This window comes from Morone saxatilis, unplaced genomic scaffold (assembly GCF_004916995.1).
Source record: "Morone saxatilis isolate NCDOM2014 unplaced genomic scaffold, NCSU_SB_2.0 Contig8, whole genome shotgun sequence".
Classification (NCBI taxonomy): Eukaryota; Metazoa; Chordata; class Actinopteri; family Moronidae; genus Morone; species Morone saxatilis.
This window is the reverse complement of record NW_023340257.1, coordinates 21,056,736-21,078,708: the sequence shown is the minus strand read 5'-3', so window position 1 is coordinate 21,078,708 and position 21,973 is coordinate 21,056,736. Positions and strand designations below refer to the sequence as shown.

General features: G+C 38.1%; 2 protein-coding genes across 2 annotated transcripts in view; both read right to left on the bottom strand.

The window, feature by feature from the left end:
• Positions 1-4,632, bottom strand: part of b3glcta (beta 3-glucosyltransferase a) — a 58,731-nt gene extending 54,099 nt beyond the window's left edge. Inside the window, exon 1 of the mRNA XM_035680209.1 lies at positions 4,361-4,632. Coding sequence (XP_035536102.1) covers positions 4,361-4,424 — 64 coding nt within the window. The 5' untranslated portion in view covers positions 4,425-4,632. The remainder of the gene's footprint in view (positions 1-4,360) is intronic.
• A 4,420-nt stretch (positions 4,633-9,052) lies between these two features.
• wdr95 (WD40 repeat domain 95) overlaps positions 9,053-21,973 on the bottom strand; it is a 20,515-nt gene continuing 7,594 nt past the window's right edge. Inside the window, exons 8-26 of the mRNA XM_035679624.1 lie at positions 20,859-20,976; positions 20,588-20,657; positions 19,892-20,132; positions 19,701-19,806; positions 18,942-19,093; positions 18,559-18,661; positions 18,290-18,396; positions 18,123-18,202; positions 17,970-18,024; positions 17,838-17,883; positions 17,379-17,438; positions 12,278-12,440; positions 12,080-12,175; positions 11,919-11,977; positions 11,112-11,244; positions 10,897-10,952; positions 10,349-10,496; positions 9,220-9,404; positions 9,053-9,121 (exon numbers count right to left, since the gene is read on the bottom strand). Of these exons, the coding sequence (XP_035535517.1) occupies positions 9,053-9,121; positions 9,220-9,404; positions 10,349-10,496; positions 10,897-10,952; positions 11,112-11,244; positions 11,919-11,977; positions 12,080-12,175; positions 12,278-12,440; positions 17,379-17,438; positions 17,838-17,883; positions 17,970-18,024; positions 18,123-18,202; positions 18,290-18,396; positions 18,559-18,661; positions 18,942-19,093; positions 19,701-19,806; positions 19,892-20,132; positions 20,588-20,657; positions 20,859-20,976 (2,047 nt within the window). The remainder of the gene's footprint in view (positions 9,122-9,219; positions 9,405-10,348; positions 10,497-10,896; positions 10,953-11,111; positions 11,245-11,918; positions 11,978-12,079; positions 12,176-12,277; positions 12,441-17,378; positions 17,439-17,837; positions 17,884-17,969; positions 18,025-18,122; positions 18,203-18,289; positions 18,397-18,558; positions 18,662-18,941; positions 19,094-19,700; positions 19,807-19,891; positions 20,133-20,587; positions 20,658-20,858; positions 20,977-21,973) is intronic.

Below are 21,973 nucleotides of genomic sequence, written 5' to 3'. Positions count from 1 at the left end.
GTCTGTGAGTGCCCTTCTAGTTATTGTTGTCATTGAACCTATTCTGGGCTTTTGCAGAATCCTTCTATATGGATGCTCTTGTGTTTTGTGCCTGTGAAAGTGTGACAGCTCAGACAGGGACTGAACTCAAAATTTATCAACAACTCCAATTCTTTCTGCAGACCCGTCTTGACCTCAATTTGTGTTGCCCAGGACAAATCCATGTCTGTATGCCTCTTTGCACTGTGTGTAATCACACGCCCCTTAAAAAAAAAGCTTTGAACACATTTTAAGAAGATATGATTTTTATTGTTGGTGAAAAATCTGTAAAGTTCATTCCAAAATCCCAATGTCTCATTCTATTTTCTCATTCTGTCTCATTTTATGATGGAACAAATTGAAAACTTTGTGGGGACAGAAGCAGCAAACACACTATTATAATTAAACTTGCTCCTCAAAGAACTAGCACAGATGGCACACAGTTTGAGCTGCACATACAGTTGTAATAATGCATCTAATTTGTATTTTATGAAAATGGCTCTGCAAACTGTTAGGCACACAGGAAGCACAGGCTTCATCTGGCATTGTGTCATATTAAATTTAAACTTTCTATTTCCACTCAAGCACTGCCAGCAGCCATCTAGAACCAATACAGGCAACTTCCAACCCAGTTAGAGCTTCCAGTTGACTTGACTTCTTAGGATGCTTAATGTGTGTAAAGATTATGAAAAAAGCTTTAGTGAAAATATTAATTCACTCCATTGGTGATTGACAATATGACCATAATTTAGGAAAAGAATAACTGAACGAAAAGAAAAACTGTTAACAAACATATGGTGCCTGAAATCTTACTGCATATAACATACATAGTCAGTAGTTTATGTATCTACAGTGTATCTAAAATATGCATACAAAGTGTCTCCCTCTTCATGAATTACAAAACAGTCCCTATAGTGGCCTGTGTGTGAATACATTACCAATTGTTAGTGTTCATCAGGTAGCGCTGCCCGGCGAAATGTTTACAGGTAAAGGTTTAGGACTAGGGTCGTACTGACGATATGGATAAAATCCTACTTTACAGCAAATGTAATTATATATTCACAATATTGATACATATCATAAACATTTTCATGGGAAATAAATGAAGAAATTGTTTTATCTAGCGGTGTGGTTGCAGATTGCAACTCCCTGGCTTCACCTTCCTCTTCCAAGCATGAGGGAGAAACTACGGTGGCTGCAAAAGGCACAAAAAAAGTGTTTGATTTGTCTCTTATTTGGCTTGAATTGGCTACTGTAGAAATATGGAGGTTCAACACGCTAAACTCTATGGAAGCACAGTTTGTAGATATAAACGGCTCATTCTAAGGTAACAAAAGCACAATTATTATTTTCAGGTTGGTATTTACTAATGAAAACATAGTTATGAATATTATATTGAATTTCTGAAAAATATCTGAAGATGTTACCTTTGGGTTCTGGGCACTTTTTCACTATTTATTATTTTCATAGACTAAGTAATTAAAAATGTTTTCTAATTATGATTCATTTTGTAGGAAGACTAAAACCTCCACTCATCCCTTAGCGAATAACTGCTGTCCTTCAGGACAGGGTTGCAAAGGCACAGGAACTCCTTTCAGCTCCTCCCGTGGGATCCTCAAGCACTCCCAGCCCAGTTAGATATATACAGTAATCTCTCCAGCACATCCAGGATCTAAAAGAGTTTGTCCTGTTTGGATGGCATCTTTACCAGGTGCTTAATCCACTTCAGCTGGTTCCACTCAATATGTGGGAACCTGAGCAGCAGCTGGACCCTGAAGTCCTCTTGAATCACAGACCTCACTCTCTCACCCACAGCGAGGCCGCCCAGCCTGCAGAGAAATCGTGACGTGGCGGCTCATGACCGCAGTCTCATCCCTTCAGTCACTAACCTAAACTTTGTGACCACAGCTGACGCACAACAAAGACAGTTGTTTGAGAGCTATTCTCTGTGGCTGTGTGCTCTCTGTACCATCACCACCCACATCAATCTCACAATCTTTTTTACTGTCACTTCTGAGTAAAACCACAGGAACACCTGAATTGAGGTGTCTCTTAGGGTGGGCAGATGGGGAAAGTAAACTTTTCCTTCCTTTTTCTAAATATAAAATTGTAATTTTCACATTTTCAAATGTTCAACCATAAATTAAGATGACAACGCAGCAACTTCAACAAATCACCACTCACACAATAACAGCATTTGAATGGGTTTTTTTTTTTTTTATCTAACCCACAATTTGCGTACAATATCCTGCCCCAAATATTATACACTGTTGTATCAACAATCAAATGCAGGCTTTGTGGAGAAGCCACGTGTGACACAATTGAAATGCGGCCCATGTGGACTCGGAAAGAGTGCTTTATTCTAAAACTTGGAGGTGCTGCTCTTCATCCTGACTGCGTCACACCCAGCTGCAAACCGCTCCAGTGCACATCAGAAATGACAGTCTGTTGAAGCCTCATACACAACATCATTGAAAAACAGCAGAGGTGGCACCCTAATGTCACCAAACTGGACACTCTCGAGACCTTGGCTGCGCCTTGATGTTAGGTCCATGAATATTACATACAGGGGAAGCAGACAAGCAGCCTTGTCAGTGTCTGACGCCCAACTAAACGCGCTTGACTCCGTGCCAAATGCAGGCTACCCTGTGCACGTACCGGCGGATTGCAGCAGTGACCCTGGCTCTCCACATTGCCCTGACTGCACTGTATTTCTGACACTTCCACAAGCTTGAATAGTAGCTCTGAGGTATGTGTTTTTGTGAACATTCGCAGGTAAGCTAAAATGCAACATTTCATCATAATACAGTTATTAAACAGGGATTAAACTCAGACAAGTCTCAATTTAACCAGGACTTGAGTGTGAAAGGGTCATCCTAATGCTACAACTTGTATTGCATTCCTAGATAACTTAAGAATTAACGTCTGTAAAATAAAGAGACAAAACATGACATAAGCATGATCAGGTTTAGAGAATAAATGCAAAACAGTGACTAACTGGAGGTTAAAAACGGATTATCCTAGGTCGAATCCAATTAATAGTAAATCAGTGTGACCGGAGGCAATTTCTTGCAGCATTAAGATTCATAGATACTCTGTTAGCCTGTAACCTGTAATCTGTGCTCTTAAACAAGGCAATGTTTTATTGTTTCCTGTGTTATTTACCCTGGCAGATGTTGCCCTTTCTTGCAGTGCTGAAATATTTGCACATCCTTGTGTGAATTCTGGGCTCCTCTTTTTTCTTCTTTTTATTACATTGAGACAATTTTCAGTCCAAGTAAGGCAGGCAGAGTCTCCTGTGCTCAGCATTTATCTCATTCTGTTCAGCAGGACATCCACATGGTACACTGGGCCAATGCAATATTGGTCACTCACTGTAATTCTCTCCACAGCTGCAGCCACACACTGTGTACTGCACCCCACCCAATGGACGTGACACATGACTGAATATATTCTGTGTGCGCAGAACATTACGCACACTGTATGTATGAGATCTTTATCCTTAATGGTGAAAGACACAGCCCTGTATGCAAGGTGCTCTAGTGGTTAAAACATGCGTTATTCATTATTTGTCCAATTAAGCAATCAACTCAATGGAAGGGGGTAAAAATGACATTTTTGCAGCACATTTAACTGAAATTGTTCAAAGTACAATGACACTCCTTCAATTTAATGCTGAGACTGTGGTCAAGATTTTTTCCCCTTCTATGTCAACAAAAAGAGGAATAAATCACTGTAAGGATCACACAACTGCGGCTGTGTTTAATCCTCTACTTTTGTTGCTAAATTCCCGGTGCACAATCCAGAGTGACAGAGGAAACCCTGATTTGAGTAAAGCTTACAGTAGCTATAGCCTGAGGTGCATTCATCCCCGGGCTCGACTCCCACCAGTGCAACGTCGATGTGTCAGGAAGAAGCTACTTTACGCCGCTTGTCGCGAGTGGGAACACGATTCAGAAAGAAATGCCGTGACTCCAAAAGGAGAGGGCTTTCAGATGTTTCCCCTGTGATTAACTCTCCTGTAAACTTATTGTCACCAGTCAGCTTAGACCCACATGGCAACCCATACGTGCAAAATCGCCTTTCAACTCCTCAGGAAGTTGAGGCGAATCATGGCTCCGCACTTCTCCAACAGTTATGGGAATAACACGCACAGCTCGTCTCCTCCTGGCGGCTGGAAACACCGCGTTCAACGCCACACTGTCGCTTCTTATCCCCCCCTAAAACACAAGCTTTTTGGGGAAACAGAACAAACTGTTTAGTGTCTCATTGCCGTCCCTCGCAGCTGCCCTGGTCCGGAGGCTTCCTGACGCGGAGATTAGAAAGTAAAGTGAGTACTTACAGAGGGAGAGGAAAATCCAGCAGCCTGCCACTTTGTGCCCGATGTGCGGGTTGTTCGACAGCATCCTGGGAGAGTCCTGTGAGCAGTGTAGATGGTGGAGAAAGCTCGCAGTGCTTGGGCTTTCTGACAGTGGTAAAAAAAACAACAGCTTTTTTTTTTTCCTTTTCACAGTTTCAGAGAAAACGGGGAGTGGGTTTGTGCTCCGGTAGGAGGCATCCCCGTTTTCTGTAGGAGGCGCAGGGACGCGCTCTGCTGGCGGGATGAGTTCACTGAGCTGACAAACAGGCCGACCAGATGGGGGCAAAACCAGTTCATATACGTTCACTGATGCTGCCTTCAAGTGCTCTTGTGAAAGTCTGTTTCTGAGCGGTAGACGTGGGGGCTACCATGCAGCTGAGCTTTCCTTTTTGTTGAACATAATGACAGCACTGACCTTGTAGCCTAACAGCTACTTACTTTTTTTTTTTTAGGTTTTTATTGTTTAATTTTCACAACTGCAACTTATACAGAGAAAAACTTCAATATGGCGTAACCAGAAAAAGAAAAGAAATCCTTGTGATGTCTTGTCTTGTTTCATCCGACCAACAGCCCAAAGCCCAAATACCGTAGGCCTATATTCAACTTATATTCATATCAAACAGGGTAAAGCAGATGGAAAATGACTTGAGTGATGATCAACATAGTTGCCGTTAATTGATTAATTGACTAATTGCTGCAATTGTAGTCAGGTGTCCAAATTATCCAAGCACCCACGCCCCTGATGTTGACTTATTATTAAGTTTTTATTATCGTTCACATTTAACTGTCTGAACAAAAATCAGATCGGTTTGATATTTAAAACAACGTACGAGCATCAGCGTCAATTATCCAATGTAAAGTCTGGCTGTGTAAAACCTCCAGATTCTGACGAACTGTACCGAGTACAAAGGTAGCTAAAGCCCTGAACCTTGACACATCAGACAGCAGGAAAAGCACAGGCGTAATTAATTGCATTAATTAACAACGGCTCCATTCTGTTTAGATCTCTGAGTAAGCCAGGCCTGTGGTTTCTGTATTTGGGATGCAGCCATTGTTAATGTTTTTTTTTTTTGCAATGTCAAGTCATAATGTCATGAAAAAGCCCAATCGGGGTCCTCAGTTTATGTCCCTATGTTGACCGTGTCTGTAGAGAACAGTTTTATTGATTTAACCTTGGTGTCTTCCAGTTAGAGACACGCTCAGGTTGTACTTAGTCAGAAAAGCTACAGGGAGCAATTTATCAAAACTCTTTTCCCTGACTCTACTTTTTTGTGACCCAAATATTGTTTTATAGTGTCTCAGTTTTTGGGAAGGTATAGTGACCAGCGTACTGAAGTCATACTTTATTTACATTATGTATTTAAGATATTCATTAAAACTCTTGCAAACCCCCCACAAGTGGCTTCACTTTGACCTCTTATCAGGACTGTGCAGGTGAACAAACTCTGTTTCACTTTCCTTTGAGTTAAGCTGAACTTGTTAAAGTAGGGCGCCTTCCACTTGTTTCATTCTTATAGAGAATTAGTTACATAATTTATCCCCAGTATAACATCAACCCTATTGGGGGTAGCCATAATAACTGAAAATACCTGTGTAGGTTTACTGGGCCTGCCTGTAAATATGCTTAGTTACTAGTTGCATAATTGCATTACTTTGTCTCTGGAGAATGTAATGTTGGGCTACTTGTGTTATATTATGATCCCTCCCAAAACAACAGCTTTATGCTGCACTGGTAATTGACAATAGCTACATTGCATTTAGGTGCTGCTGGGCTATTTTGCATATTGGCTTAATGGTACACCTAAATGATGAGTCTTGTGTCACGTGTGTGTTTACTGCTACATGAATTGTGCCAAGGTTTTTTTGCTAAGACGTGAAGATACAGGATCAATTTCGTTTTTTTTCACAGATTTGCTCAGTTATGAAATACATCATTTGAAGGGTATGGTTTTCTGAGGGCTGCAATGAAGCTAAGAACTTAATGATCCTGTAGAAATGAGAGATGTGTCTAAGCTTGACCACCACTGGCTCGATTTTGCTTTTAAATGATAGAGAGGGAGTGTTAAATCATGCACACTGTCTGTCATGTTCACTTTATTACCAAAAGCATTAACATGTATAAGGATGCTTTACTTTATTGAACAATTTCCATTCCAGAAAATGAAAACATGGTCTAATTCTGTTTATATATACTCGATAGAATCATGAATATCATTAACTTTGAACATTAGTGTTTGACATGACCTCAATGTTCTGAGCCCCATAAATGTCAAATTGCAATAACATGACAGCTGTGTAATTAGTTTCCTCCATGCAGTTGTAGAAACAGTATTTCCAACATCCTGTGAAGGCAACATTCATTCAGATGCACATTGACAGATCAGTTCAGATGTGTGACTATGAACAAGTCTCTCCCACAGCTAGAAACAAGAAAACCCAAGACAGCATCACCCTGAATTCTTCTCCAGTGACAGTAAATGAAAGAGCAGATTTGTGGACAGTGACGGTTACTTGATTTTACAGAGACACAGTCAGATTTTCTGGTTCATGACTTCTGGCAAAAGAAGCAAAGTGTATGCGGTTCACTGTCACTGAAGCCGTTACATGTTTTGTGTGATGAAAGCCTCAACTCTGTAGGTTTTAGAGAGTTGCTCATGTCTATAAATATCGATAATCTGCCTAAAACTTTAAAAATAACATTTGAATTAACAACATTTCAGTTTTCACTTTAACAAGTGGGTGTTATTCTCCAGGCTGGGTCTAAATAAAGCATGTGGATTTGTGGAAAGTTGTGACATATAATTATGGTGTTTTCCACCTAGAATATTTCTGGTTTTCACATTCACAATTACCATCTTCTCTCTCTAAAGGTGCTTATATTTACTGAATAATTCAGAGGTCCCACTGCTTTGAATCTGTGTGGGTAATTAGGTTAGGGTAGGGCCAAGTTCCAATACTGTAATCAAAAAGTAAATGTGGTGTGTACAACCTCCCCCGAGTTACTCTTGTAATTATTGTTTGTTAACATAAAATTGCATGCTCTCATACTTTCGCAGTAAGAGAAAGAGGGGGAGTGTTTAAGTGTGTGCAAGGGATGATAAATTGCAGGTTTTCAAGATCTCTGTGGGTATGATGTCTATGTACGGTGGCCCTACAGTATGTAAATACCACAGTGAGGATTTACTCCATTGACTGTGTGAAATATACAATACATTTCTCTCCTTCATTTTGTTATTTTATGTCTCACTTTACCCTTGTTCATCCATAAAATGCACAGCTAAAAGCCCTCTAAGCTCCACTGTACATGTTCTATATATCCATAAATTGTCACGTTTAACATGATTTGTTTATAAAATATAATGATGACAAATTTGAAAGTATGCACACTTTTATTAATAATACAATGTATGCCACAGCACATTGACAAGCTCTTAGATAATACATTTAATAAACAGATAATATATATCAAAGAAAAAGAAATCTATTACACAAACTAGAGCCATAATCAATGAACGGGTGTGATATGTTTTCTTTTCCCTTTAATTCTATCACATTTTCAGAATCAGGACAGCTGGCTCAGCAATGTTAAATTCTCTTCATCTCAGCCCAAAATTTATCAGAAAGGAGAAAAGATGAATGTAAGATTGTCCTACATTTAATGAACTGAAACAAGATATAAACCCAACACAGACACATTATCACCTTTAAGCTAATATGGCTACATGTTAGCTAACAGTCCATTGTTGATATAAAAATATTGGCTATAGCCACCTTAAGGATGAAGGTCTATATATATCTTCATATATATTTAAATATATAATATTGTAATAAAAATTATCTATGAGCAACCTTTTGCATGAGTGTGTTTTTGTAGAAAAGCACTCACTACAGTACTCCAGTCTCAAGATATACTGAGGAAAATGTGCTATTCCTCATGGACTGAAGTCATAAATGTCAAAGTTATCATTCCTGCTCCATGGTAACAAGTTCCCAACCCCTTTTTACTTCACTTCATACCAGCACTAAGACCTGGACAGTTTGAGTGTTTCAAAATGCAAATATGAGCAATTTTGTGGAACAGCACTCTGGAAAGCATGTTACTGAGCTCCCTTTTTTAATGCAAGCAGCTGTAGTTCCTGAAAAACAAATGGAAACCATCCAGGGAGCACTTGCAGTTTCATTAGGATTTTCATCGTTTTACTTCAAATGACCTGTTGTTGAAAAAGCCAGTTGGGTAAGATTACATATATGTGGGTAATTCCCACGATTATTTAATTCTATTTAATTTTTCTTTGCTCTGTCTTTTTCGTATTGGGTGCTGCAATGACCCAGTTTCCCAATTCTGATCAATACTGTTTCATCTTGTTCAGTTGACTCCAGTTCCTCAGTGCTGCTTATGAAAGGATCAATACCAGCAAGGGAGAGGTCAGGTCTTACACTGCTGTTTGGTAGCTCCGCAGTATTAAAGCCTTTCAGAGCGCAGCGGTTTAATAGCTTGTTACTAGGCCTGACAATTTCATGACAGAGCCTGAAATGCAAAAGAAGACACACTCACTCTAAATATAAGTCTGAGCTGAGTCTGGTAGACTTGCATTGCATATTTACAGTACAGTAGTCTTTACTGTTGTAATGGTAACTCACCCAATCTTGTGTTCCTCTCGGTAAAATGTGCTTTTAATCTTCCTCACTGTCTGTGTCACTGGTTGATGCTGAAGGAAGTCCCAGCTTACTGCTTGTCTCTGACTGTAATTATGCCGCAAGAGGAGCAGACAAAGTTCAGTTCAGTTTGACATGTAGAAGGGGTAGAGACAGAAAAGAAAAACATAGCTTGCACAGCTCACCTTTAGTTCCCCTCTGTGAGTGTCAGTCTTGTCAGGACTGATAGCATCAGAAGGACATGTTTTTAAATTCAGGATTTCATGATCTGGCATACTCAGGGGATCAATCAGCACCTCATAGGGGACAGCAGGATGCTTCCAGGAAGAGGAGATGTGGATGCTCCAGCTCTCAGATTGCCCAAAGGTCCCTGTGGATTAAGACAAAAATCCTCCATTTGGATGTTTTGCCAATTTGCACAACATGGTGCTGAAGGATTGTGACACAGTCACAACTGTGGCTTCTTAAAATGTCACAATGTCTGAATCTATTTGAAATCATTTCTCTGCAGCAGTGCTCTATTGTGCAGCACACCTCCTACAGAACCACGGAGAAATGTCAGCTTTATCTCCAAAGTATTATGATTTGGTTTGAAAAGGACTCGTTTAAGCAGAAATACAAGAGTTAGAAGAGAAGATTGACGGCACCATATATGTGCGTTAAAAATGAAGCTACAGCCAGGAAACAGCTAAGATAACAGTCCAAAGATAACCAAATTCACCTACTAGTATCTTTGAAGCTCATCAATTAACATGTTATATCATCCTTTGTTTCAACTCACCAAGCTGTAAAATATAAATCTGGGGTTCTACTGGGGTTATTTGCTGAACTACTTTCTGGTTGGGTGCAGAGGAGCAATTCCTTTAAGGATAGTTTAAAGACCTATATTTAATTAACAATAACAGTGTGCTTACATGGTACATATTCCTAAATTAATTTATGCTATTTCAAAAATATAACTGCAATACACTGCAAACCTAGGGCCAGGTAGTGTGTAGGAGTACCGGTTGTTTACTGGCACTTTAATTAAGCTGCCGTGTAGTTTTCTGTATGCACTGTACTTAATGGGTACTTGAAAGTCACATACACAATGCACAGAGAGTGGGAGGAAGGTGGTACCATGGGGGGCCAACAGGTAATTTCTACCCCAAGTGGGTTATTCCAGTCACATGTACTGTCACACTGAAATGAACATGCCCATAAATAACAGCATTTCCACCTTAATCACAGCACTATGCTCAAGATTAATGTTATTTGCATGAACATTAATAATGTCTAGAAAGAGGGAATTGACAGATGCAAAATGACACCCACCTATGAATTCTCCATGTGCACTCCAAAGGCGCACAGTGTAGTCGGTGGATGAGGTAAGCACCACTTGATCATTGTCAACAATCTCTAGGCTGGACCAGAATAAAGAGACATGGGATGAAATGGGAGAAGGCATTTCTGGCAGAACACTCTAAATCATCCACTCGGTTGGTACGTCTGAGGGCAGATGCACCCCGGGCAGCATTTTACCTATACTGATCGTCTGTTTAAGACCTTCCCACACACAGTCTCTTCTACACTTTGTTTTAAAACAGCAGAAGGAAGTAATGCTGTTCCTGCTGCAACCAACACCCCTGAATGAACTCCAGTGTGTAACGTTTGAGGATAATGTCCATAAGTCTGTTTTCATTAGTGTATAATCACCTGGAAATAAGAATCATTTTTTAAATTTTTTATTACCTTAGAATGAGTCGTTTTTATTTATGGAGGGAACGGGTGCTCTAGCCTGTGCATTAATCCACACTAGGACACAGCTCTATTCTAATTGCTGTTTGACTGCAGTTGCCTGATGATTTTAAATGACAGGATACATTTGTGATTGCCCATGATAAAGCCTGCGGTGTAGTTTGCATACCCAGTAATTCTGCTGGTGTGGGCACGCCAAAAGATTTCAGCTGAATAAAAAGAAAAAACAAACAATGACATTTTCACAAAAAGGATTTTACACATTCTGATAGACAGTACATCTTTATATTTTTACTAATGTTTAATCAAAGTCAGTGGCAAGAATAATAACACAGCTAACCTCTGGGTGGTTTTTCTGTAGGGGCAAACTTCTCCATGTCGTAAACATAGATGTAACCAATTTGGTCAGCAGCGTACAGCAATGCGCCCTTCTCTGTTTTAGCCAGTTTTTCGATCTTTTGTTGGAATGGAGACTGCAAAATGGAAATATAAATTAAAGTGTAAATGTACTTTTCAATCATAGCATTGACACATCACCATGTATTTATTATTTGGCAATGGCTCTCTTCTGCTTAAACTAAAAGAATGAAACACTAACACCAAACCGTTACCCCTGTGGTGTATAAACGTTACCTTCCCTGCAGACAGACTTAATACATTCCCCCAGATAATAGTCCCCTCCAAACAATCTGACACATAGTATTATACAAAATGTGCCAGGCAACAAATTATGGAAGCAAATCATAAAGAAATTAAAATATATGAAAATAAATGAACCTAAAAATGAAGGGCCATTGTTGCTAGGTATCATTTTTCTATGTGTAAAATATTAACGTATTTTATTTTCATAGCCTAAAAATACAATTTCTGCTTTCTTTAGGAAGATTTCATATGCACATGTTTTATTTTAGCTTCACCAACCCCCCCAATAGTAAGGTTTTCCTGCTTTGAATTATGTAGCTGCGAGGAAGATACCCTACCTGCTAGTTGTTTAAAAACTAGAACTAAGCAAAGAAACGGTGCATCACAAATTATCTAACTGTTTAATCAGCAGTTTAAAGGTAAAAGAAAGAAAAGTAAAACTGGGATCCTATCCCTTGATATCCAAAGGTGAAACTAAGAAATGTTGTTGAGTTAGACATCTTACAGCTCTGAAACTGCCCACGAAATGTCCTCCACTGAGCACGCTCCAGAGATCTACACAACCTATAAAAGAGTAAAACACATAATTGACAGTATATTGACAGACATTGCGGAAGGCTGTAAAGTGCAGTCATGCACTGTAATTACTGCATTCATAACACTGACCCAAGGCCGCGGACGACACAAGAGCTGTAGTGGAGGAAAACTGCTGTAACTTGGAGTTCTTTAGGAAAATGATGCTTGGTACACTTGTATCCAGTCCTGTGTAACAGAAAAAAAAACATCAAACTAATCTAATGTTCTTATCACATCAGAGGTTTTTATTAAATACATTCATCATTCACTTTAAAGCTCCCAAATCACCTTCGACATTTTGCTGTTCAACTAGAAGGGGGCTGACAAACCGACACTGTATACATCCAGAAACCACGTTCCACACAATGATCTCTCCATCGTAGCTGCCGGTGGCTACGAGAGATGGGGGACACTGCGCCACGCAAAGGATGTCCTCCTTATGGCCATTTTTCTGAGGAAAGACAAAGTGCAAGTCTCTTTTAACAAGTAAAATAAAAAGTGAATTTATTATATCTTTACATCTTTATTTGCAAATAAAAAAATATATAGTGTATTACATTTCCCATCACGTCAGCATGTGTTTCACCAACTGTGAAAATGTGTTAAAGCTTCACAGTTTATCTCTTACACTGGCAAGAGAAGTGCAAAGTTTCTATCATCTCTTGTTTTAAGAGGAGAAAAAGTATTTTGAAACATATAAAGCCTAATATGGTACTAATAGTACAGATTATACAGCCAAAGGAATAGTTTTTGGTCCCACTCTAATGTCTATTTGTTAAATATTAAAGCTCCTTTCCACCTACAGTTGGATTTTTGAGATTCACTGTCCAGAATGTCCAGAGTCATGTGAGCATGATTTGTGAAATCATAAATAGTTTGTAAGTAAATCCTGGTCAAGTGTGCAACTTGTGTGATAGAAACTTGAAGCCGTCACTGCACATACACTGAGAATGGACTTTACAGTAATGCAGGAGACATCTTGTGTCCAGCAGGAAAACTTTAGAAAGGAACAAAATTTTCATACTCATAGATTCTGGAATTTTTTTTTATTCCTTTTTAAGGATTTTAAAGTGGAAATTATATATATTTTTTTTATGTAAAATACATATCAGACACATATTATTGTTCCAAGCAGACTATTAATGTCGTAACATATGTCTGGAGGCGATCTAGGTTACTATATGCAGCCGCTTATCTTAACACAGACTGGAAGCAGGGGGAAACAGTTAGCCTGGTTTGGCTGAAGGTAAAAAGAAACTACTTAAGTTCTAACATCACTAAAACTTACTAATTAACGTGTTATATTGTGTTTCTTTAGTGTAAAAATGACTTTTGGTCATAGCCAGACTAGCTGTCCTCCTCCTTTACCAGCCTTCATGCTAAGCTAAGCTAACTCTCTGCTGGTGAAAGCTTATATTTTTTTAGACATTTTACAGACACGAGAGTGGTATCAATCGTCTCGTTTAACTCTTGTGTAGCGTATTTCCCAAAATGTTGAACTATTACTTTCCCCCTATCAGTTTAGAAATGATCAAGGAGTTTGCACACTTCACATAGTGAGTAAATCTCTTAAAGGTCATCTGTCTTTTGACCAAGAACTTCAAGTAAAAGTCTCTGTGAAGAGCTAAGGAGTCTCATTAAACAGTGGAGAAGACTCATGGAGAGAAAAATATTTTGATATTGTTTTAAGCCATGTATGAATCAAAGAGTTTTCACTGAAGTCTTGTATTTAATTTTTTAGTTCTTTGGCCAAGTGTATCACACATTTCGCATCAACGACTGACTTGATTTCCATCCCTGAGGAAGCAGTCAAGCCTAACTGTTTCACAGTGATACAAAGCGATTCACCTTGTTCTTATTTCTCACTGAACTCAACAGGAATATTTTTGCTCAGAGCGAGGCTGCCAACAACAAACTACACAAATCAGGAAAAGCAGATGGCATTTTGGACTTAGGCACTGATTATTGAACTTACTGTAAACTGTATTTCAAGCCAAAGTGAAATATTTTGCTGAACTGGGCCATGTTTTAAATTTTTAATGAGATGCAACACAACACTGACCATCTGGAGGAACAGAGAAATTCACAGTGAACCCGAGGCTTGGTGGATAAGGGAAAGAGACCAATATATATAGAACAACCCATTGATCTTCCTCCTCCAGGCCAATATGAAAAACAATTTCAAGAGAGGGCTCTGTAGATAATCAAAGGGGTCACTTTTCTTACTGGTGACTCTAATGCAATCTGCTCTGTTAATGGGCCTCTTTGGGGTGAGTGTAACCACCAGCCATAATGAAAGAGATGGAAAGGGACTAAGCATCACCTCCTCCAATGGATCATACAGCATTAATAAGACTTCATGTTCCCTCCTACAGCTCATGTAGATAGATAACTGTACCCTGCTGTCAGAGGTAACCTGACCACATAATGCATCTAAGATCAGATAAAAGAATCTATTTTGTGATATTATTGGGTACTGATTGTACAGCTTTAAGAGCATGAGGCTCCATTCATTATTACAGTTGGTGATTTACCTGATAATGATCTGGTTATTAAAAGTTTAGACTTTTTAAAGCAACATAATGTGTGTTATATTGTATCACATAGAGCAGAAATTGGAATTTAGGTTTTAATGAAATATTTTAACAACTATTTGACTGATTGCCATGAAGTTTGATACATATTCATGGTGTTCAGATGGTAAATCCTTATTATTTTTGGTGATCCCTTGTTTTTTTCTCTAGCACCTAATTTGGTTGCTGTAGTTTGTGTTTAGTGCTAATTAGCAAATGTTAGCATGCTAACCTGCTAACCTAAGATAAGGAATAGTAAACATATCAGCTAAACATCAACATTGCCATTGTCATTGTGAACACGTTAGCATGCAGATTGTAGCATTTAGGTCAAAGCCCCACCACAACCTTTTTCACAGCAGCTATTTTGACATGAAATAGTAGGGTAATCACGGGTGTTACCAATGATGCCAATTAATGCTATGCACTGAAGATATTAGAGCCTGATTGAAGATAAAAAGGGTTAAAAGAACAGAGTCTTTAAGGTATTAGGATAATACTATTTTGTGTTTATTAATGTTGGGTATTATTTGTGTTGACATATTTTGCTGATTTACCTGAAGTATTATTTTGTTTAATAATAAATGACTAAATGTTGTCATATTGCATTTAAAGCACATGTGTTGTGTCGTATAATATCCTAAATAATACATATTTTGGGTGAATGCTTTTTGAGTGAATACAAGTTATTTGGTATTTTAAGTGAAGATTAAAAAGGGAAATAAGGTCATAAGAGTTTTATTATTTTGTAGGTACAGGTAATAGATTACTTAAACCGTAGCCAAGACCCCGCCCAGTACTATAACACACAGCAGATAAATATAATCTACATAGCTACATGGGACGGGTGTTACATATATAAAAGCCTTTCAGGTGAACCAACATAGCAGCACCCTGACACTGTTTGACCTGAATGGGGCTGAACCTTAATTAGTATATTTAACACCTGTATTTACACTACTATTTCATGCCAAAAGGGCTGCTGTGAAAAAGGTTTGTACAACCTCACAGACCCAGAGTCTTGTGTGATACACTGCCACATTAGTAGTTATTTAGAAAAATATAAAAATTTGGATTATTTTACCTATAGGGAATATAGTAGTCTCAAAGTTGGATGACCAAATTATGAGTTTTCTTTCACGATGAGATATCCATAAATTCAAAACACTCTCTGACAAAATGATCAATGATGAGAAATAGAAATTCCTACAGAACATCAATGGTGTTGGCACTGTGACGTGCCTTGGATTACAAACCTGTGACATTTTAGAGAATCGAATCATTCTTCTTGAAATATCTGTATAGCCTTTTGAATACACAGTGTCTAAACTTTTGTTTCTGAAACTAATCCTGACATCATTTTATGTGCAAACTAAAATGTGTGCAAGAAAAAAAAATCACAGGGGATAAAATACTGATATAACCCTATATGACACAGTGGTGGGGATGCATAGGGCATTTGGTGCCCTCCTTGTGTTTTGAACTGAGTCAGGGATAAAACCATCCTTACATTTCAGTGACACCTCTGGAGCAGAGGCTGTCATAAACTACAGGTATGCTGACAGGTCAAAGCTTGGCTGCACTGGGACTCAGACAGAGAAAATCATTGTGATGTGAGGACATCAACAATAGTGTGTACGGGAGAAAACATTACTAAATATGATCAATAAATATTATACAGTACACAATATAAATTATTATATACAATATTGGTACAAGAATATTGCACATGTATTAAGAGAAACAATGGAAATTCTCCAAACTGAGATAAAGAGATGGAACAAGGAAAGAGGGAGAATAAAAGGGAGATGGGGGATGGGGTAACTTGCTGCTTAAGTTAACATTTTTTCTGCAGGCGATGCTGCACAGTAGGGCAGAGATCAGGGAGGCTTTGTTACCTATCTCTCTCTGAGCTTTCCAGCCAGTCAGCAAAAGCAATTCTTAGGACCAAAGACTACAGTGTCTCCTTGTGTCCGTCTAATATGAAGGCAAAACCAGCAGGGGAAGCTTTATCTTCACAGCCCATAGGTGCACCAGAGAATGAGGCAGAGCACGGAACTGGCCGAGCACCCCTACTATACCTATAAATTCTACTTAAATGTACTACAAGGAGTTTTTAACTGGTTATGAAACCGTCTCAATTTAATAGTGTTGCTGCTGACCTACAAAAACAAACCAGATCATCAGCAAGTAGATTAGCTATTTCTCTGTAGTTATTCTTAATGACCGCCACCGGGTCAGATTTGGTCGGATTCCTCTTGAAACAAGGCCGTAGAAACACTACTGCTTCTGTCCACAGGGGTCGCCAGAACCAACACAAACGTTCCTGAGTGAAAGGGGCTTTAAATATTATAGCTATACTTCACTACTTTCCACTACAGCAAAATGCAGAATTTATTTAAATATGTTTATAAATACAAATAAACTGCAGCAAAGAAAAAACAAGCAACAAAAAACAGTCGGTTTTTGCCATGATGATTATAAATAGATAAACAAGGTGGCAATTAAATAACTACAGAGCTAGCTCACATTGTGGACTTGCCTGATGTGCTTTTGATCATACATTCAGTTCACAACAAAAAAGACCCAATTTGTCCTTTAGTCACTTTCAACACAAAAAGCTGTGCTTTTTAGAAATGGAAGAATAATGACTGAATACATCCAATGTTTCTACTGTTGTCATCTATTCTGCCTGAAATAAATGTCACAGGGGGAATACAAAATCTCAGTTGGAGCCGATTGAACTACTTATTATTTTGGTCTGCATTAACTTTTCTGAAAGTTATTGTCAAGACAATTTTAAATTCATTAATCACCAGATCATCCTGCCATGAAGGCTGCGGCCTCTGGACATGATGGAGGTCCTCTGGTATGTCCTGACAACATACAGATGCACAGTCAGCAAACAGGAGACATTTTACATATCAATAATATTTTGTTTGAAAGATAAAAATAGCTGGTAGAACATCCTGTTTGAACATTAAAAATCTTATTAACCAGACAATAACAAGAACTGTCATCAGCCATGCAGCAAAAAATGCGAATACTTTCTCAATTGTCTGGTTTTATAATGAAATTCAAAATAGGCTATATGAACTATCAGTTGTGTTTTTACTGTCAGAATGGAGTTCGGCTGGTAATAACCATGTAAACAAATGCAAATGGGATGCAATGTGATAGAGGGATGAAGGAATTGGAGAAATAATTGGAATGGGATTTCTGAAAGTCAGCTGACAAATAATACCTAGAACTCATGTCTTTTCTTTTGTACTCACTGAGTAAATGTCAATCTTCCGGTCCCGGCCGACAGACATCACATAGCTTCAAACATAAATTGCACAAACTCAACATGGATTAAAATGTATACTGAACCAAGAGCACTTGCCAAATATCACATCATTACTCACAAATTCCTGTGAACTTTCAGAAAGATACAGTCGAACACCTCGTGAGATTCCCCATCTACAGGAAAGATTTAAAGTGATTGTTCACTATTACTGGATAATATAGTTTTTCAAACATTGTGTTTTGAGGGAATAATGAAAATGTACAATACATACCTTTTTGTAGTGTCTTTAGGCACTGACCATTGTTGAAGTTCCAGATCTTTAGACAACCATCTCTTCCACCTGTGATGAGTCTGCAAACACAATAACAAACTGTGGTGTGATAAAGCAGTAGCTAAATACATATTTTATGAAAAGTGAAACAAGCTTGTGTACTGTACCTCCTCCCTTTGGGGTCAAATGTCATGCATGTGATGACAGACAGGTCATGTGTGCCACCAAACTCAAAAATCTGACGCCCAGTGTCAAAATCCCAGACTTTCACCACCTAAAACCAGTAACCTTTTGAATTAATTGTACAGTTGATATACTGTACATCACATAAGTATGGTGGTCATGTTCCTGTTTACACAGACTGGATTCATTTTCTGGTTGAAATATAAAGTTGGTCATCTGTGTCTGTGATGTTGTAAAATACTCATTTACTCACAGATCCCTCAGTGCAGCTGACGACTTGACGAAACTCCTCAGTGTAGCCGCAGCACATTACAGGCTCATTATGCGAAACAGTCAGACGGCTGTGAAGCTGTGGCCTTACAGAGGAAAAGATAACAAAATGAATAACAGGGAGATGAATATTAAGGAGCTGCCGTCATATCTGAAGAAAATAAATCTTAAATTCTGTATCATTTGGGTGAAGTCGGATGTTTAATCCCTTAAAAGGAAATCTTCAAAATCATCAGCTGTCTTCTTCAGTTTTAGAACTTCACAAATCATCATCCTTAAATTAGCTCAGTGGAGGAATATTTTCAAAATATCTTCAGAGTACATTGGAGTCTATGATGAATAAAGCACAAAGGCATGACAGCCAACCTTATCTTCAGGGAGAGCACAGCCATACAGTCTGCTGCAATGTAGAGGGATCTCATAGCAGAGGAATACGAGCATGCAGATATGTCACCATGAATCCTGTTTGCTTTGGGCTCTGCAGTAAACAAGCAACACAGATCTTGAATATCCCAGATCTGAAAAGTGTGTGAAAAGCAAAGGAAAAGGTATTCACATAATTTATTTTAACTTAGAGATTCACTTAAACCACACTATAGAAATACACAAGTAAAAGTACATAAGTATCAGCAATAATACTTAAAGTATCAAAAGCAAAAGTACTACTCCTGTCAGTGTTATACTATACTACTGGTTCATTATAATTAATGTATGTAAGTAGCCCTTAAACATTGTAGCTGGTAGAGGTGGAGCTAATTTATACTGCTTTTTATAAAGCTGTGTAATCTGGAACAATGCATCATATATACGTTTTAAACGATTAACATTTGTGTGTAACATCTTAATCTGAAAAGTAACTATAGCTTTCATATAAGTGTAGAGGACTAAAAAATATAATATTTAAATTTGAATTGTAGTGGAGTTGAAGTAAAAAGTAGCATAAAATGGAGAAACTCTTTCTTTCTGTCTCAATAATTCATTTACATACATTACTTGAGTAAATTATTTTAGTTGCTTTCTACCACTGTTGGTGAAAAGTCCACAGTGGTTAATGTATATTGTGTGAATGCTGTATTCATTTTCATAACTTAAAGTGCAAAACATTAAAACTGAATCGTGACTCACTTTCACAGTTCTGTCTATGGAGACTGAGAAGATCTGACTGTCCGCTGAGAAGATGCAGAGGTATATGATGGGAGCAGAGTGGCCTTTCAAAATACCAGTTGGTTTCCTAAATAGAAAAACAGAACCAAGAGAAGTTGTTAAATTACTGTTAACTGTCTTCAAAAAAAGCCCACTGAATTCTGACTCCTCACCCAGAAAAATGTGGGTTCCACATGCGTATAAGTCTGTCCATGCCTCCAGTAACCAGCAAGCTGTGCTTCTGACAAAGGTCAAACGTCTTGACACCTTTGTGGATGGTGAAAACTCTCTGGTCACATGATGTGCGATGCTGTGGAGTCCAGCTCAGTTGGACCTTCTTGCTCTTACCTTCGTAGCAAGCCTCTCTGATCTCGTTCAGCTGCTGCTCAGCGTCTGTTAACGGCAGCATGCGGCCTCAAGAAGAAAAAAAAAAAGCATTTTATTACAAGGTCATGAGCATCGATCAAAACATGCTTTTTGGAGCAAGGGTGAGTCATTATCAGAATAAATGACCAAACTGGCAAGTGGACATGGGTGATCACACACACACACACGCACATACTGTAAATAGACATGCTGGCATTGATTGGTGAATCTGTGATAGATGAGTCATCAAGATTCATCCCTCACAGCTCTCCTACCAGGCAGCCTAATGTTCAACACGGAGTTTAATTACTGCACATTGTAGTGTGAATTTTTTACTATCATCTTTAGCATGCATAATTTTTTATTTGGATCTTAAATCACAGAAGAACAGACAGGTAAGTGCATATTAACTGCAAGTCCTGATAATTAAAGTTTTGGATTATTTGTTAGATGGTGCCAAAAAGAAAAAAACAAGCCAAAGACACAAGATGAACAGAAATTACCTATAACGAGAGACGAAGATTCTTCATTTGATGAGGAGACAACAGCTTGAAAACTTTGAAAATATTTAGCCTAAATATAAAGAGAAGAGTTAGTTGCTCAGTCTATGTTAATTATCTGTTCATAATGCGAATATATGTATTGTTACACAGCTTCTGCAGATACTGTGAGTTGTCACTTGGCTGAACTTAAATGTATTTCTGTAAGGGAAGTGTGTATATATATATATATGTATATATGTATATATATACACACGGAAAGGTAAAATGTCACCTGTGTCACCCAGTCCTGATGAACCTTCCATCTGACAAATGTCACATTCAGAGAAAGCACTGCATTGTCAATCGCTATGTTGGGTATATTTTCAATCTTCGGTAATTTATTCCATAGTCTATAAAAAGAAAAGCTGAGATGTAAAATCAGGAATGAAACTGGTCACATTTTCTCAGGCACAGCCTCACATACATACAGAACATGTAATTTCTTTAAATGGCTAGGGAACCTATAGGAAGCAGAAGGTATAATTTTCCACCACATCTTTGAAATGACCGTACTAATATGACCAGGCTAATCTTTCCACACACTCTTATACAAGCAGAACAAAATAACCACATGATCATTACTCATTAAGTCAAGTCACTATGAATCAGACTTGCATACATCCATTTTCATCCTGAATACACTGATAATGCCATTTAAACTAAAAAGGGCAATACAAAAGAGAACTTTTAAAATGATGTTGGCCACAATATAGGTGAAAAACAAAGACCTTAATCAATGATTCACTCAGCACTGACTCACTCACTCAAACAACTGCTATGTGACACAAACATATTTCTGAAGGTTTTTACAAACGAAAGAATCAGATGCATTTGCAATTGTTAAATGTGACTGAAGATAAAACATTTTTTCATACAGCTCTAAATATCTACCTTTGATATGTCTGATTCACTGCAAATGTGAATGAACATTCGAAAATAACCTTGAAAAACCCATGAAAAAAATGACATCATAAATCTCAATCTTATTCAGTTAAAAGTTCTTTCAATCAATCATTGTACGAATTCAAAGAATTCTAATGTTATTTTGCTCAGGAATAATGCCCCAGACAATCACTCATAGGACATATTCTTGTGTGTAAGATTAGCCAAGAACATGATCTGGGAGAGAGGCATTGCAGCAGTATACTGATACCATGGTATGGAAATTGATCATACTGTGTACATTTGCTCATCTAGGGTATTGAATTTTACTGTATCAGTGTTATTTCTAAAACATATAAAGAGAAAAAAAAAAGATCTCAACTCCATCACTTAATTCTCCCATTCCAAGCACGAAAAATGCCCCTATATACAGCCAGTAATCGTTGTATCCGTTCTTTCTGGGCT